The sequence below is a fragment of the Brachyistius frenatus genome, unplaced genomic scaffold (genome assembly GCF_029030835.1).
Source record: "Brachyistius frenatus isolate BFR_SWC_R1_liver_20210118 unplaced genomic scaffold, ASM2903083v1 Contig_106, whole genome shotgun sequence".
Taxonomy (NCBI): domain Eukaryota; kingdom Metazoa; phylum Chordata; class Actinopteri; family Embiotocidae; genus Brachyistius; species Brachyistius frenatus.
In genome coordinates, this window is record NW_027210705.1 from 1,233,245 (window position 1) to 1,250,376 (window position 17,132).

Genomic DNA, 17,132 nt, shown 5'->3' on the forward strand with positions numbered 1-17,132 from the left:
CTTCAGACATCTGCAGAGAGCAGCAGCTCTGGTCGCTTTCTGAACAAAAGGTTGTTTTATAACCTCTCTCACTTTCTCTAAACTCCACCCCATCTATTTCTCTTTGTGTCCATTGGACATTAATGTCCGTCCTCTCTTAAACTCTGTATGTCACACCTCTTCATTACCATTCCCTCAATCCTGCATCTTTCACCATGTCTTTTTGTAATCCCTCTTCCATTGTCCTCCATGTTTGTTTACTTTTCTTTTCTCTATCGCTGTCCTTTTAAAGTCAGTTAAGCAGTATTTACGTAATTTTTTTTCTCTTTGTGTAAAGAGGAACCGCTATCCCAGAATTGAAGACTTCCCAAAGTATGAGGCATGTCACACGATGCAGAGTGGAGCAGCTTGAGTTGATTGTCTGAACTCGCTTGAAAGCATCGCTCCAGATACGCTAGAAAAATTAAATGAACAGTTCAGCCACGAGAGAAATTTTCTATCTAGTGAAAGTGGACCTACTTCAGGTATATTGGCAACAGATGAGACGGTTGTGTTCTTAAGATCATTTGGATACTTTAAACCAAGCAAACTGCCTGATAGGCAACGAGGAAATTTGGCAGGAAGCAGATACAGCTACTTAGTGGTTAATTAAGTAGAGCAGGATCTCATGAACTTTTAGGCGATCAGGATTTCCTTCTTGCAGAGCCGAACATACTGTTGGTATGAAGAAGATGACCAACGGCTCAGATAATTCAGAGTTGAGGTCGGCAGATGAAGAGCTGCAGGTTGGAGCTGAGCCTGTTTCAAGGGATTGAGGAGAATATTGTTCCACGTCGATACCAGATCTCAAGCAGAGATCACGCAGCTTAGAGGACAACCAGGATCTTGTCATTGTTTTGTCAGTATCAGTGATGAACAGTGGTGCTGGGCAATGAGTTGGATAGTGATGATGAGGGTATTACATCATGGAAGAGTTTGGACAGAAGGTGGTCTCAGTCTTTCCAATGATAATCAGTTTCCCTCCATGAGACCTGTCGGACTTTCAATGCTTCAGCAATATTGTGTACATCTGCTCTCCTCAGGTTGAATCGGAGAGTTAAAGGAGAAAGATCAAGTTTGTATTCATCGTACCTGAGAAATCGATAGAACGTAATTTGCAGAACTTCTTCTGACATATGGTCACGTGATAATAAAAAAAAAACACCTCAAACTTGACATAAACTTATGCTTCGGAGGTCGTCTTTTATTATTGTCTGGGGGACGCGCCTTCATAAGGTCTGGGACACACCGGCTGCGTGACCTCTCATGCACGTCTTAGCTGCAGCTTGCTTGCGTGTATGTGTCCTCACCGGCTGCATGTCAGCTGCGAAGCTGCGGCTGCAGGTCCTACCATTAAATCAATGAGTTTCTTTTTGATAAAGGCCATCAGTATCATCATTTATCATTTTCGTGACCAGGTATGAAAATAGCTCGCAGGATGAAGCTATTTACAATTCAAGACCAGGTCAAAAAATGCTTGAGAATATTGTTTACTGATAATTTTGGGCAGCCTTCATTGATTATTTCTACTGTTGCAGCATTGTCTCAAAACACCCAGCTTAGCCGTGCTAGGAATCCTTGCACCAAGCTGGTGATCAAATAATTACCAAACATCTATTAGGGTGATTTGAGAGAGCTAGGAATAGACAGAGCTGGCTAGTTAAAGGATGTGTTTTGTGATAGTGTTGAAAACTGACCCAAACGCACACTCACACAGCAGGTAATAACACACAATGAACAGAGTCACAGGGGTTAGTGGCCCAAAGTCTCTCCTCTCCTCCTCTGGAGTCGGGAGGGGAACTCTACGGAACTCTCTCACTGGGAGCGGGACCGGCCGATGCGGCCACGCCAGCTGGAGGCACATCCCCGCGCTCAGCTCAGGTCCGGGCAGGATCTGTTGAGGCCATAGACACGGCAGGCAGGCAGCTCCAGAGGCCTTACGTCAAGCAGGACAGGTCCACTGTGTGGTCTCCCGAGGTCCGACACAGGAACAGAAGACTGGAGAACAGGATGGCAGGCAGGGTCGACTGTGTGGTAACCAGAGGACCGACACAGGATTGCCAAGACGTCTACAGGTGAACTCTGTGGTACAACACTGGACGGCTTCTTCGTACAGGTGATTCCCGAGGATCGACACTGGGCGGCAGGTCTGCAGAAGACAGGCATGGAGTAAGAACTGGAACTTTCACTGAACAAGTAAACAGACTTACGCGACTAGGAACCAAGTAGGTAAACGGACAGACTGACGTCGGTGGCGAGAATGACCGAAGAATATATACCAGCTGGTGGTGATCACTGGAATGCGGATCAGCTGCACCTACAGAGGGGGCGTGGCAGTGGAAAGTGATCGGAGGCAGGTACTGAAAGGAAGACAGGGCACAACAATAACAAACAGGGGAACAACAAAAACACGAGGAGAAGCGATTGGGTAAAATAAAGGTAAAACACAACAGGGTCAGACAGGAATCCTAACAGTCCCCCCCCTCTCAACTGGAGCTTCCTGGCTGACCGCCAGGCTTGCCGGGGTTTTGGCGATGGAAGCTCCGGACCATGTCAGGGTCCAATATCCGGGAGCGAGGAACCTAACAGCGTTCCTCAGGGCCATAACCCTCCCAATCTAGTAGGCACTGGAAACCCCTACCTCGTCGGCGGACATCCAAAAGGCGGTTCACAGTATACACCGGGCCACCTTCAATGAGTCGGGGGGATGGAGGGAGTTTGGCCGGAGGGCTCAGGGGACTGGAGTTCATGGGTTTTAAGAGAGAAACATGAAAGACTGGGTGGATCCTCATGGAACTGGGGAGTTTGAGTTTTACACCTACAGGTTTGATTATGTCCACAATGGAAAATGGACCGATGTAGCGTGGCGAAAGCTTCTTGGATTCAGTTTGGACAGGAATGTCTTTGGTGGAAAGCCAGACCTGCTGGGCGGGGCGGTAGACCGGGGTTTTCACGCAGCGACAATCTGCCAGACATTTATTCTGGACAGCGGAGCAAAGCAGGGCGGCCCGAGTGTCTCTCCAAATGTTCTTGCAGTGACGGAGATTGCGTTTCACAGAAGGGACTGCGACCTCAGTCTCCTGGCTGGGCAAAAGGGGGGTTGGAAGCCAAGGGAGGCCTAAAAAGGCGACAGTCCTGTGGCTGATGAGGTGTGACTGTTGTGGGCATATTCTACCCACGGAAGGAGGCGGCTCCATGAGGATGGATTGGATGCCGTCACGCATCGAAGGATGGCCTCCAGCTCCTGATTCAACCTGACTGTCTGTCCATTAGTTTGTGGATGGAACTCAGAGGAAAGGCTCGCTGTGGCCTCGAGGGAGAGGCAAAATGCTCTCCAGACCTGGGACATGAAACTGGGGACCTCGATCAGACACAATGTCTGACGGGATGCCATGGAGCCTAAACACGTGGAGCACCAGGAGATCAGCAGTCACACGGGCTGACGGGAGCTTGGATAAGGGAATGAAGTGTGCGGCCTTAGAAAAATGGTCCACGATGGTTAGAATAACTGTGTTATTGTCTGAGGGGGAAAAAACAGTTACAAAGTCCAGGGCGATGTGTGACCATGGACATTGGGGAATTGGTAGTGGTTGCAGTAGTCCAGCGGGGGGCCTTTGAGAGGCCTTGTTCCGAGCACAGGTAGTGCAGGCAAGAACATAGTTACGTGTATTTTTCTCCAGGGATGGCCACCAGAAGGTACGACGGAGCCAGTTAATGGTGCAGCGTATGCCTGGGTGGCAGGAGAGTCGGGGGTTATGGGCCCACTGAAGAACCCGGGAACGGATGGACGGGGGAACGAGCAACCGACCGGGAGGACCACCTCCGGGGTCTGGCTGGGTGAGTAGATAGTCCCGAACAGCGGTCTCCACCTCCCGGGTCAGTGCCCCCAGTATGCAGGAAGATGGAACAATGGTGTCGGGCACAGAGTCCTCATCATCTGGACCAAACTGACGGGAGAGAGTGTCCGGCTTTGTGTTCTTGTGACCGGGACGGTAGGTGATCGTGAAGTTGAACCGGGCGAAGAACAGCGCCCACCCAGCATCGGGTGGCGTGAATGTACTCAAGGTTCTTATGGTCTGTCCAGACGATGAAGGGGTGCACTGATCCCTTGAGCCAATGTCTCCACCCCTCCAAGGCTAATTAATAATGCTAGCAGCTTACGATTGCCCACACCGTAGTTCCTCTGAGCCGGTGATAACCGGCGGGAAAAAAAAGCACATGGACGGAGTTTGGAGTCCGCGCCTGAGCACTGTGATAGCACCACCCCCACGCCTGTGTCCGAGGCGTTCACCTCCACGGGGAATTGACGACTCTCATCGGGTTGGATTAGGATCGGCGCTGAGGCGAACTGTTCCTTCAGCGAACGGAATGCGTTGTCGGCTTCCGGAGTCCATGAGAACGCTACCTTTGAGGAGGTGAGTGTCGGGTAAGGGGCGTAGCAATCCAACTATAATCCCGGATGAATCTTCGGTAGAAGTTTGCGAATCCTAAAAACTGCTGGAGCTTCTTACGGGTTGTGGGGACCGGCCATTCAGTCACTGCCTTGACCTCCTCGGGGTCCTTTCTAACCTGGCCCTCCTCAATGATGAAGCCCAGGAACTGAACAGAAGAGACGTGGAATTCGCACTTCTCGGCCTTAATGAAGAGTTGATTCTCTAAAAGGCTTTGCAGAAGTTGGCAGACATGGTGACTGTGTTCCTGGGGTTCGGTTAGTAGATGAGGATGTCATCGAGGTAAACAAACACAAAGCGGTTGAGGAAGTCGCGGAGAATGTCATTTACCAGGGCTTGAAAAACTGCAGGGGCATTAGTTAGTCCAAAGGGCATCACCAGGTATTCAAAGTGTCCCAAAGGTGTGTTAAATGCCGTCTTCCATTTGTCCCCCTCACGTAGCCGGACCAGATGATAAGCATTGCGGAGGACCAGTTTAGTGAAAATTTTGACTCAGGCTAGTGACTCGAAAACAGAGCTGAGTAGTGGTAGCGGGTATTTATTCTTGACAGTAATCTGATTCAAACCTCCGTAGTCAATGCAGGGGCAGAGGCTCTTAACCTTCTTGGAAACAAAAAAAATCCCGCTCCCAGAGGTGAGGATGAGGGATGTATAATTCCTGCAGCGAGTGAGTCAGTTATATATTTCTCCATTGATTCGCGTTCCGGTCGGGAGAGGTTAAACAGCCGGTTAGTAGAGAGTGGGGCGCCAGGAAGTAGGTCGATAGCACAGTCATAGGGGCGATGGGGAGGAAGTGAAAGGGTCCGCTCCTTACTGAACATCTCTTTCAGGTCCATGTACTCCAGCGGGACAGAGGAGAGGCAAGGACCGGTGTCACGTATGTTGGGGGAAGGTGTTTGGCGTGGGACCGCAGATTTGAGGCAGCGGGAGTGACAGGTGGGGCTCCAGCCGGTGATTCTACCCCCAGCCCAATTGATCTGTGGATTATGATCCCTGAGCCAGGGGTGTCCCAGGACCAGAGGTGCCTGAAGTGTAGGAAACACGTAGAACTGGACCTCATGACTGTAATTTCTGGACACGAGTAGGGAAATTGGCTGGGTCCGGTGAGTAATCCTGGCCATCCAATGTGCTCACCAGCAGAGAGCGCTCCAATGCTTCCACTGGGATCCTTTGTTTCTCCACAAAAGCAGAGTCCAAAAAGTTTTGTTCTGCACCAGAATCAATGAGTGCTGACGGGCACAGGACCAGATGGTAAGCACAGGGTAGCTGGAAACAGCAGACGAGACTTGGGATAGGGAAATCTCCTTTAATCACTCGCCAGTATCCCCACTCTTACCGGCGAGCTCTCTTTTGGCCGAACAAGGCAAACAGGAATGCAGATTCCTGAGCGGATGCGTCACTCTCTCTCCTCCTGAGAGAGATGAGTCCGCCCGAGCTGCATCGGCTCTTCATGAGCCAAAGGTGGATAAGCCGGGGTCGGAGAGCGGGAGCAAACAGGACTATGCTGACAGGGCAGAATCAGAAAGTGGAAACTGGAGGCGGAAGCAGACTGGCGCACAGGATTGAGGGACCTGTAGTTTCTCTCTTGGCTGCGCTCCTGGATTCGCTTATCCAGACGGATCGTGAGAGAGATAAGTTCATCCAGGGACTCCGTCTCCGCCCGAACTGCGAGTTCGTCCTTCAAACAGTCCGAAAGACTGTTCCGATAAATCCCTTCCAGCGCCCCCTCGTCCCAACCGGACTCCGCGGCCAGAATCCGGAAGTCCACTGAAAACTCCACTGAGGCTAGTGGAGCCCTGACAAAGTTGAAGAAGGCGCTGAACAGCGTCCCTACCGTAAACCGGGTGGTCGAATACCTTCTTGAATTCCTCAATGAGGTACTCGTAGGTGGTAAGGTCTGAACCACGTCTGTTGAGCCAAGCTTCAGTCCAGCCTAGGGCTTTTCCACGCAGCAACCCCACCGTATAGGCTATCTTCACATTGTCCAAAGCATATGTACGGGACTGCTGATTAAAAACCCGAGGACCGACACAGGATTGCCAAGACGTCTACAGGTGAACTCCGTGGTACAACACTGGACGGCTTCTTCGTACAGGTGATTCCCGAGGATCGACACTGGGTGGCAGGTCTGCAGAAGACGATTCTGCAGGACAGACCTTCCTGGGACAAACAGATCATGAGTGGCTGTCTGCACATCAACTACACATATGCATTAATTTACAATTACGAAATGTACAAACATTCTTAATGCTGTTAATCCTTAATCCTGTAAGAATGATTTACAAAATGTAAATATATTGTCTGTCTAAATTCTGAAGCAACACTGAATTATACCAGAGTTAGTCATTTAGAAAACCGGGGATCACTGTCTTTCAGCAGTACAGAAAAATCTCCACAATCCCAAATATTTTATTGGCTGATTGAGAACCACATAATAGGATCTTTACCAGATTCACATCCTGGCCTGTCAAGATGAAGGCAAAGTTATACATACTTGCACGCTATTTTTTCTTTAAAATCTAAATATACACTTGTATATCTATCTGCAATGTGAATTCATATGCTGTAAATAAAGTAAAGAACAAAATGCTTGTTAAAATTTCCCAAATAGCCACATAGCAATCAACTGATATGAGCACCGTCTTTCCCACGAATGTAGAGGTAATGATGAAGGACACAAAACAACTTAGGGTGGTTTTGTGAGGAACATGTGAGGTCACCAAGAAACCAGCAGGTTGTTCTTATGATTAATTCTCATTGACTCAACATTGTCAGAAGAACTATGAGAAAGTCTGAGATAGCAAGGGAGAGGCGGAGGATGTTAGTGGGTGTGTGGAGCCACTTGCAGGGAGACAGGAAAGCATCAATAAACCAATAAGTTCTCATATCTCAATCACAAAAGTATTTAATAAAATGAGTGTGGATGTGTTTTGTTCTGCCACATCTACAGGTAGCATGGAGTTAAGTGTAGACCCTTCAGGCAACTGAGGTCATAGTGGAGACCAGCAGAATTTGATAACTGGTAGGAGAAGGGATCAAATCTGCCATCTCTCAGGTCAAAGTCTGACAGCTGAGTCTTGCTCATCCAGGTACAGCATCATGTATTACTAACTCAAAGACAATTTACATGTAAATCTACATTAGCTGTATAAAAGAAAACAAGTACAGAAAAAGATGAGCCTCAGAAATTGTTACCTCTGTGGGTTCCCTCAGCAGAGACATATACCACCACTGAAAGGCTGACAAATATGTTTATTTTTTTTAAGGACACACACAATTACTTACAACCCGTGTGCTCTCCTGCCCTCCCTCCGAGCACATGGTCTGAAATCCGATCTGCAGCCACTCTGTGTCCCCAGGAGTAAGAGACCCTTCCAGTGTGCTACTGCTGGTATATATGGAGAGAGAGCAAATCAATAACACTGACTTACAAAATGTAAATATATTGTGTGTCTAAATACTGAAGCAAGTTTGGCTGGATCGGAATTTCTTGTCATCTAAACGCCTCTGGTAAGTGGTTTGGAACTGTTGGACTCGGGCTCCTGCTAGTACAAAGCCAATATGTGTCAGCCCCCAGTCCTGCGTGTTCTTTTAATGAGGCAATAGGAGAAGATGTCAGGCTTCAATATATTTATTTAACAGCAGCAGAATAATCCGTTTACAGAGCTCTGGGTCCAGACTATGTTTCCCTGACCGCAACAAAGTATGTGTCAGTTCATGAAGTCTGACTCCTGACTCTCCCTGACCCAGTCTTCTTATAGTACAGGAACCAAAAAGTCAAGTATGGTGATGTGTCCTTTGTTGATTGGTCGAGGTGGGCCGTCTTGCCTTGTGGGGACGTGTTGCTCAAGTCAGTAACTTATTCCTGTTTTATGACTCGGAAGAAATAAGAAAGACAGGAGGTGAAACTAGTGGTCGTACAATCAACCATTACAGCCTACATCCTGTGGCCTTGTTATTATGCACAGCAGCATGCTGACCCCAACAGGATCGCTGACCTCATCAGTATCGCTGACGTCAGCAGTATCGCTGACCTCTACAGAAAAAGCCTGTGCATACGCCTGAGGATTAATAGTTGACTAATACGAGATTGTATATAAGGAATATTATATGGCATACATATATAGTATTATTGTAAGCAAAGACTAGCATAGGATAGCACAGAACCTACACCTGGCTCATCAGATGCGGTGGGCTCTCGAGAGATTGACGGAGCGAGTGATTGAATGGCATTAGTGATGGAAGCAGGTTTTTGGAGTTAAGAAGCGTCTAGAGACGCGGAGCTGGATTGATGTTGAAATGTTAGAGTCTCTTCAAGGTGGCGGCAACACCGGTGAGTGCAAGAGCAGAGATGCAGGAGCTCTGTCTTGTGCTAAGCAGCAGAGAGCCATCAGGAAAGAAGGCAGGATCTGCTCCTGGAGTCTTCACGGTAATAAACATGTCACTGCCGGAATCTGACATGGTTATGATTGTGAGCAGAAAACAGCAAAAAAACTATGATTTTTGACACTATTGCACAATACGCATTAGGATGTCTGAAAGACAGAATAACAGAATTACTATGACATTTAAAGAAAGGGGATCACAGACTGGTTTAAAAAAGTGCAGACAGAAAGATCATTGGACAAAGAATAGTTGATTTAGTAACTAATTATGAGAAAAGATGGCACTGACTCCTTGATGCACCTCAACATCTCAAATGTTCTAGAAAAATTAAGACAGCAGCTCCATCTTCTGGCAAGTTGGCAGACTGAATCAAGATAGAAACAACAATAAGAATTTTACTGGTGACAGATAAACCGGGATAATTAATTTGTGAACAACACCATAACATGACTAATCACTTTTGTTGCAGGAGTAAACTAACTTTTGTTGCATTGATGTTGTACTTTGGGGCCATTTTTTGTGTTTGTACTCTAACCTGTTTGTTTTTAATCATACATAAGATCATAATGTCCTACGCTTCATTAAGAGTTTAAAGTTACGTTGTGTACTCGACAAAACTGCAACCATGAATGATTTTGACTTCAGAATAGCAATACTTTCTTTACTTTCTGAAAGGAAAAAGCAGTATTTCTCACCTACTGCTGATAATCCTGCATACATGTACAGTATGGGTAATCTGGCTGTGTATATGGATAACTCTGAAAACCACATTCACATGAAGTAGGAACTGAACAACAAGTCCCTTCAAAAGTGTTTTGATATTTAAATAACATCAAGGATAATCAAATAAATGCAGAGGTGACTCCGGCTGTTTTACTAACTACAGCTCTTATCATGTAGTTTCCCTCCATGAGCAGCACCAGAAGATGATTAAGTGATTTGGAGGCCTTACCCAAACCCAGGCAGAGTTTCTCACCCTGACTGAGAATAATATTGGTATTAAGGAGGTTACTGACTGTGGTAGATAATGCTTCCACATTAAGCTTTAACGAGACCAGACACTTTAAAACAAGGAAATACAATTCATCAGATGATCATTTAGAGGTAATTTGTCTGAACTCAAATATTCCCATTTTCTACAAGTTGCACTGCAAAACAATTTTGGGAAACAATCCAAAGGGCAACTCTGTAGGGGATGATTTTATTTCCAAAATACATGACCAGGTTACGTGAGACATTTTTCTCATTTCAAGTAACATTTCAACAGTTTATGAAGTTCTTAAAAAAATCAAAAATAACTCTACCTGTAATGTAGCTAAAATATTAAAGTACCACTTACATGTCAGTTTATTTTGGTAAATGTGTTGATGTGACCAATTGTACACTTCATGTATTTTTTTTTGTTGTGTGCAACTTACTGACAGTTGAAAAAAACATCTCTCAGACAAAACAGATGATTTTTCCAGAAACATTTCTGTTGCATCATTTTATAAAAGTATAAACTGATGGTTATCTTATAACCTCTGAAAATGAGGGAAAGCATAGTCACATTTCCATGTCTCTACAGTATGTTGGCCTCGAAGGAGCCACGCTGCAGTATCTGAGCAGTGACAATGAGCTTTACTGCTTTTCTGAACCAGGGATAGAACAGGGCATAGATCACAGGGTTTACACATGAATTTAAAAATAACATATGGAAAACAAAGAATCCAGCTGGGCTGGTATAAGAGTTGTCACCTGCAACAGAAAAAATATAATACGGGCAGAAACATATCAGAAACACAACTACCAGAACACCAAGAGTCCTGGCTGCTTTCAACTCTGATTTCTTTGTTGTTTGAGTCGCTGAAAGCTGAAGTGTGACACCTGTAATGTGAGAGCGCATGGCACGAGCCTGAGACACAGCCACCACAAACACTCTCATATACAGAACTATGATCACAGTAATGGGGAATATAAAGGTTAGAACAAGGTCAACAACTCCTGAAATAGGGTTGATGACAATCACACATTCTCCATGACAGGAATTATACCTGCCTGGATGAGTCAGGTTCTCCTTTAAAATGAGAGAGTTGTAGAGAAGCGAACAGAGCCAACACATGCAAACACAGAGTTTAACTCTACTCACAGTGATTCTGGTAGGGTAATGCAGAGGGTCACAAATAGCCACATAGCGGTCAATTGATAGCAGCACCATGTTTCCCACTGAGGAAGAACCAATGATTAAAGACACAAAATTAAGTATGATACATGTGAGGTTACCAAGAAACCAGCAGTTTGTTGTCATGAATACTTCTCCCAGCCAAATCAGGATGCCTACAAGACAGTCTGAGACAGCCAGGGAGAGGAGGAGGATGTTAGTGGGTGTGTGGAGTCGCCTGTAGGGAGACAGAAAAGCATCATTAATCCAAGAAGTCCTCATATCTCTATGACAAAAATACAAAAATATTATTTAATATACTTAGACACTTGAAGCAACTGATGTTAATTACTGTTAAGAGTAAGAGTTAAGAGAAGATTGCTGTGGTCAGAGTCTGACAGTTGAGTCTCTCGTCCAGGTACAGCATCAGTCATTTTTAGCTCAAACACAATTTACAGTCAAATCTACATTAGCTGTAAGAAATGAAAACAACCACAACAAAACATCCTACTAAGAAGTTTATCTCTGCCTGAAGTGGGAGACTGAGATGATGACAAGCAGGTTGAGAGCCACAATGAGCAGAGAGAAACATGACATCACGGTGTACAGGATTATAGCTTGGGTCGTAGAAGATGAAGGTTTCTTGCAGGAGGTGTTGAAGAGTTGTGGAAAGCAGAGCTCTGCTCCGTCCTGGGTCTCCATCTTCAGACATCTGCAGAGAGCAGCGGCTCTGGTCGCTTTCTGAACAAAAGGTTGTTTTATAACCTCTCTCACTTTCTCTAAACTCCATCCCATCTATTTCTCTTTGTGTCCATTGGACATTGATGTCCGTCCTCTCTTAAACTCTGTATGTCACACCTCTTCATTACCATTCCCTCAATCCTGCATCTTTCACCATGTCTTTTTGTAATCCCTCTTCCATTGTCCTCCATGTTTGTTTACTTTTCTTTTCTCTATCGCTGTCCTTTTAAAGTCAGTTAAGCAGTATTTACGTAATTTTTTTTCTCTTTGTGTAAAGAGGAACCGCTATCCCAGAATTGAAGACTTCCCAAAGTATGAGGCATGTCACACGATGCAGAGTGGAGCAGCTTGAGTTGATTGTCTGAACTCGCTTGAAAGCATCGCTCCAGATACGCTAGAAAAATTAAATGAACAGTTCAGCCACGAGAGAAATATTCTATCTAGTGAAAGTGGACCTACTTCAGGTATATTGGCAACAGATGAGACGGTTGTGTTCTTAAGATCATTTGGATACTTTAAACCAAGCAAACTGCCTGATAGGCAACGAGGAAATTTGGCAGGAAGCAGATACAGCTACTTAGTGGTTAATTAAGTAGAGCAGGATCTCATGAACTTTTAGGCGATCAGGATTTCCTTCTTGCAGAGCCGAACATACTGTTGGTATGAAGAAGATGACCAACGGCTCAGATAATTCAGAGTTGAGGTCGGCAGATGAAGAGCTGCAGGTTGGAGCTGAGCCTGTTCCAAGGGATTGAGGAGAATATTGTTCCACGTCGATACCAGATCTCAAGCAGAGATCACGCAGCTTAGAGGACAACCAGGATCTTGTCATTGTTTTGTCAGTATCAGTGATGAACAGTGGTGCTGGGCAATGAGTTGGATAGTGATGATGAGGGTATTACATCATGGAAGAGTTTGGACAGAAGGTGGTCTCAGTCTTTCCAATGATAATCAGTTTCCCTCCATGAGACCTGTCGGACTTTCAATGCTTCAGGAATATTGTGCTCTCCTGAGGTTAAATCGGAGAGTTAAAGGAGAAAGATCGCGTTTGTATTCATCGTACCTGAGAAACCGATAGAACGTAATTTGCAGAACTTCTTCTGACATATGGTCACATATGTGATAAAAAAACAACAAAAAAAACAACCTCAAACTTGACACAAATTTATGCTTCGGAGGTCGTCTTTTATTATTGTCTGGGGGACGCGCCTTGATAAGGTCTGGGACACACTGGCTGCGTGTCAGCTGCGAAGCTGCAGCTGCAGGTCCTACCATTAAATCAATGAGTTCCTCTTTGATAAAGGCCATCAGTATCGTATTTTCCAACAAGTGATGAGTTGTAACCAAATTGGCACGTGGTTTTTGTTTACTCTCGAACAGCACGGGACACACAGACACCGACACAGTGGAGACATACAGAGAGAGAAGGAGAGAGAGAGAGAGAGCAGCAAAGAAAATACCTGCTAAAGTGTCTCCATGATATAGTTAGAGCTGACATTGTGTTTCTGTCAGCCATTGAGTAGGAGTTGGATGGAAGTATTCCTGAGGAAGCTGTGGGATGCTGAATCTTGGCCCTGCATGTGAAACTGAATCCCTGCTAGCATGGCTTTGGTACTTTGCATTTGAAGATGAGGGATTCAAATGAAAACACAACAAACGCATAGACAACATAGTTATCTAGTGGGAGAGGACTAATGTGGAGGCTGGCACTGAAGGAGTTGAAAATCAAGGCCTTTATGACATTTTCTGTACTTTTACTCAAGTCTGTGACTGCGTTTGGGTCCATTCCAACCACACCTCATGACAGAATGGACCGACCAGATATGGACCCAGCGGCCACAGACTCGGGTCTCCAGATCATTGCTAGGTAACATTATCTGGCCAATCAGGTCATACAGTATGGGTAATCTGGCTGTGTATATGGATAACTCTGAAAACCACATTCACATGAAGTAGGAACTGAACAACAAGTCCCTTCAAAAGTGTTTTGATATTTAAATAACATCAAGGATAATCAAAGAAATGCAGAGGTGACTCCGGCTGTTTTACTAACTACAGCTCCTATCATGTAGTTTCCCTCCATGAGCAGCACCAGAAGATGATTAAGTGATTTGGAGGCCTTACCCAAACCCAGGCAGAGTTTCTCACCCTGACTGAGAATAATATTGGTATTAAGGAGGTTACTGACTGTGGTAGATAATGCTTCCACATTAAGCTTTAACGAGACCAGACACTTTAAAACAAGGAAATACAATTCATCAGATGATCATTTTGAGGTAATTTGTCTGTTCTCAAATATTCCCATTTTCTACAAGTTGCACTGCAAAACAATTTTGGCCAAATATCCAAAGGCCAACTCTGTAGGGGATGATTTTATTTCCAAAATACATGACCAGGTTACGTGAGACATTTTTCTCATTTCAAGTAACATTTCAACAGTTTATGAAGTTCTTTTAAAAAAAAAAAAAGCTCTACCTGTAATGCAGTTGCAATGTTAAAGTACCACTTACATGTCAGTTTATTTTGGTAAATGTGTTGACGTGACCAATTGTACACTTCATGTAGTTTTTATTTGTTGTTGTTTGTAACTTACTGACAGTGAAAACAAACATGTCTCTCAGACAAAACAGATGATTTTTCCAGAAACATTTCTATCGCATAATTTTTTTTTAATTTAGGAAAAATGTCAATATATGATATCCAAAGGGTTGTGATTGATTTATTAAAGAATGTACACAATAAAGTTATTTGAAGCACAAAGTACTTATCAAGTGGAAAGAAAATGTACATGGTTTTCTTTAACACTCATTTTGTACATGGAAGCTACTACTACTTTCTAAATCTACATTCTTGACCTCCGCCCTCCCTCCCCGTCCAACCAGGTCATATTTGTGGGTTGTAGAAATAGAACACAAATATTATAATGTCAGTCTTTAGTTTTCAGTTTCTACCAGCAGATAAGACACCTGAGCCCTGAGACTTTTCATTTTCATCAAACAAGACAAAAATCATGCACAGCAATCATAATGAAACTGATGAAAATGAAAGCATTTCTGTAGTAACTTATGAAATGCTTTTGTTCTGAATGTTTAATAAGTTGCAGTCTTTACATAAAACTGTCATATTTAAAAAGAGGATAACGTAGGAATTAAACCATCATTCTTTAGTTTATTTTTGAAGACCTTAATAAGACAGCTAAGCTTTCAGGTGTTCATGTTTCCGTTTCTCTACATTATGTTGGCCTCAAAGGAGCTAGGCTACATTACCTGAGCAGTGACAATGAGTTATTCTAAATTGTAAAAAAATGTTTTTAATGTTCTACCTCTGTCCAACTTGTAGTTGAAGACAAGCGATCACAGTTCTACTTTCTAAATTTGATAACGCACTCACTGATCAACATCATCGTGTCAAATATAAATTTCTTCATCCATAAACAGCTTTCATCACACACTCACTCTACAGTATGTTGGCCTCGCGGGAGCTTGGTTGCAGTATCTGAAGAAACACAATGAGTTTAATTGCTTTCCTGAACCAGGGGTAGAATAAGGCATAGATCACAGGGTTTAGACAGGAGTTAAAATAGAAGAGATACAGAGCAAAGGATGTAAATGTGCTACTAAGCGAGTCGTCCCCTGCAACGGAAAGACAATAATACGGGCAGAAACATATCAGATACACAACTACCAGAACACCAAGAGTCCTGGCAGCTTTCAACTCTGATTTCTTTGTTGTTAGAGTCACTGAAAGCTGAAGTGTGACACCTGTAACGTGAGAGCGCATGGCGCGAGCCTGAGACACAGCCACCACAAACACTCTCATATACAGAACTATGATCACAGTAATGGGAAATATAAAGGTTAGAACAAGGTCAACAACTCCTGAAATAGGGTTGATGACAATCACACATTCTCCATGACAGGAATTATACCTGCCTGGATGAGTCAGACCATCCATTAAAATGAGACCACTGAAGAGAACAGAGCAGAGCCAACACATGCAAACACAGAGTTTGGCTCTGGGCACAGTGATTCTGGTAGGGTAATGCAGAGGGTCACAAATAGCCACGTAGCGGTCAATTGATATCAGCACCATGTCTCCCACTGAGGCAGAGGTAATGATGAAGGACACATTATTATACAGACAACACACAAGATCACCAAGAAACCAGCAGGTCGTTCTGAGGAAGAATTCTCCTGGCATCAACAGGAAGCCCACGAGAAGGTCTGAGACAGCCAGGGAGAGGAGGAGGATGTTCGTGGGTGTGTGAAGCCACCTGTAGGGAGACAGAAAAGCATCAACTCAACAAGTCTACATGTCTACATGACAAACACCTTAAGTTAGCACCATCCCAAAAAATCCAAACAATCATTCCAAAAATGCCTTTATTTTTAGATCTGCATCACATATCGTAAAAAACGTATTACATTTAGGTATTTAAAACTGCTTAGTTGAGGCCGAAAGTGATCCAAGACGCAACATTATTCTGCATACATCAAATCTTCCTGGAAGTCAACATGTTTCTGAAACTTTGAAATGATATCTGATAAGAAAAAATGAAACTCTGCCTGAAGTGAGAGACTGAGATGATGACGAGCAGGTTGAGAGCTACAGTGATGAGAGAGATGGACGACAGCACAATGTTCAGGAGCACAGCTTCGGACCAGTGGAGTGTCGGCCTCTTGCAGGAGGTGTTGACGAGTTCTGGAAAGCAGAGCTCCACTTTGTCCTGCGTCTCCATCATCAGGGAGAGGAGGACAAGAAGCTGCAGCTCAGACAGCTCTCCATCCAAAGGTTTTGGCTGTCATCGAAATAATTTATTGCTTCCTGCTAGCCCCTCCCCCCTCCCCCCCCCCCCCCCCCCCCCCACCCACCCGGAGAGTGATGTAACACCGTTATTTTCATAACTTTCTGTCCAAATCTTTGTCTCTCTCTTCCCAATCCATTTATTAAAATCATTTATTGTGCCTTAAGCACCTAATGAAATGAAGTGACTCAGCTTTATCTTTTGAACATCTTTAACCCCTTTGGATCTGGGCTACTTTTTTTTTTTTTTTTAAATACCCCAAAAAAACCTCCAAGTTCAGTCAGTAACAGCTCCACAATTGTAAAGGCGAAATAAAAAAAACCTTGGACTCTATGGATAAAAGAAACTTACAAAATTACTGATGTTACTGAATGGGTTTTATAATTTGCACCAAATTTAATGGGCTAGAGATGAAGCACAACAATGCATTAGTCACAGTAGTCATAGGTTGCCTCTGAAACTCCCATTATCAGCAGCCTTCTCAAAACGGTGATGTGTGGTGTTTTGATCATAAAATCAGGGTGCGATTAAGAAGTAATGATAAATAGTTGTCAATGTAGTGCCTTGTGCAAGGCAAGTGGACGGTACTGTA

The 17,132-nt window shown here is 44.4% G+C and overlaps 2 protein-coding genes across 2 annotated transcripts; both read right to left on the bottom strand.

Annotated features, from left to right (window-relative positions):
- Positions 1 to 10,416: 10,416 nt before the first annotated feature.
- Positions 10,417 to 11,697, bottom strand: LOC138628812 (trace amine-associated receptor 13c-like). The gene is made up of 2 exons (XM_069712065.1): positions 11,525 to 11,697; positions 10,417 to 11,233 (listed from the first exon to the last, which is right to left on the bottom strand). The coding sequence occupies exons 1-2, from the start codon at positions 11,695 to 11,697 to the stop codon at positions 10,417 to 10,419; spliced, it is 990 nt and encodes a 329-aa protein (XP_069568166.1).
- Positions 11,698 to 15,192: 3,495 nt separating this feature from the next.
- On the bottom strand, positions 15,193 to 16,474 carry LOC138628815 (trace amine-associated receptor 13c-like). Its single transcript, XM_069712067.1, has 2 exons — positions 16,302 to 16,474; positions 15,193 to 16,009 (listed from the first exon to the last, which is right to left on the bottom strand). Exons 1-2 carry the CDS (start codon positions 16,472 to 16,474, stop codon positions 15,193 to 15,195), a joined length of 990 nt encoding a protein of 329 aa, XP_069568168.1.
- Positions 16,475 to 17,132: the final 658 nt, after the last annotated feature.

Excerpts from the sequence above, each read along its gene's own strand:
- LOC138628815 (XM_069712067.1), bottom strand. The coding sequence starts at position 16,474 with ATGGAGACGCAGGACAAAGTGGAGCTCTGCTTTCCAGAACTCGTCAAC. Across the intron at positions 16,010-16,301 it reads ATCTCAGTCTCTCACTTCAG|GTGGCTTCACACACCCACGA; the intron begins GCAGAGTTTCAT and ends GTCTCCCTACAG.
- LOC138628812 (XM_069712065.1), bottom strand. The coding sequence starts at position 11,697 with ATGGAGACCCAGGACGGAGCAGAGCTCTGCTTTCCACAACTCTTCAAC. Across the intron at positions 11,234-11,524 it reads ATCTCAGTCTCCCACTTCAG|GCGACTCCACACACCCACTA; the intron begins GCAGAGATAAAC and ends GTCTCCCTACAG.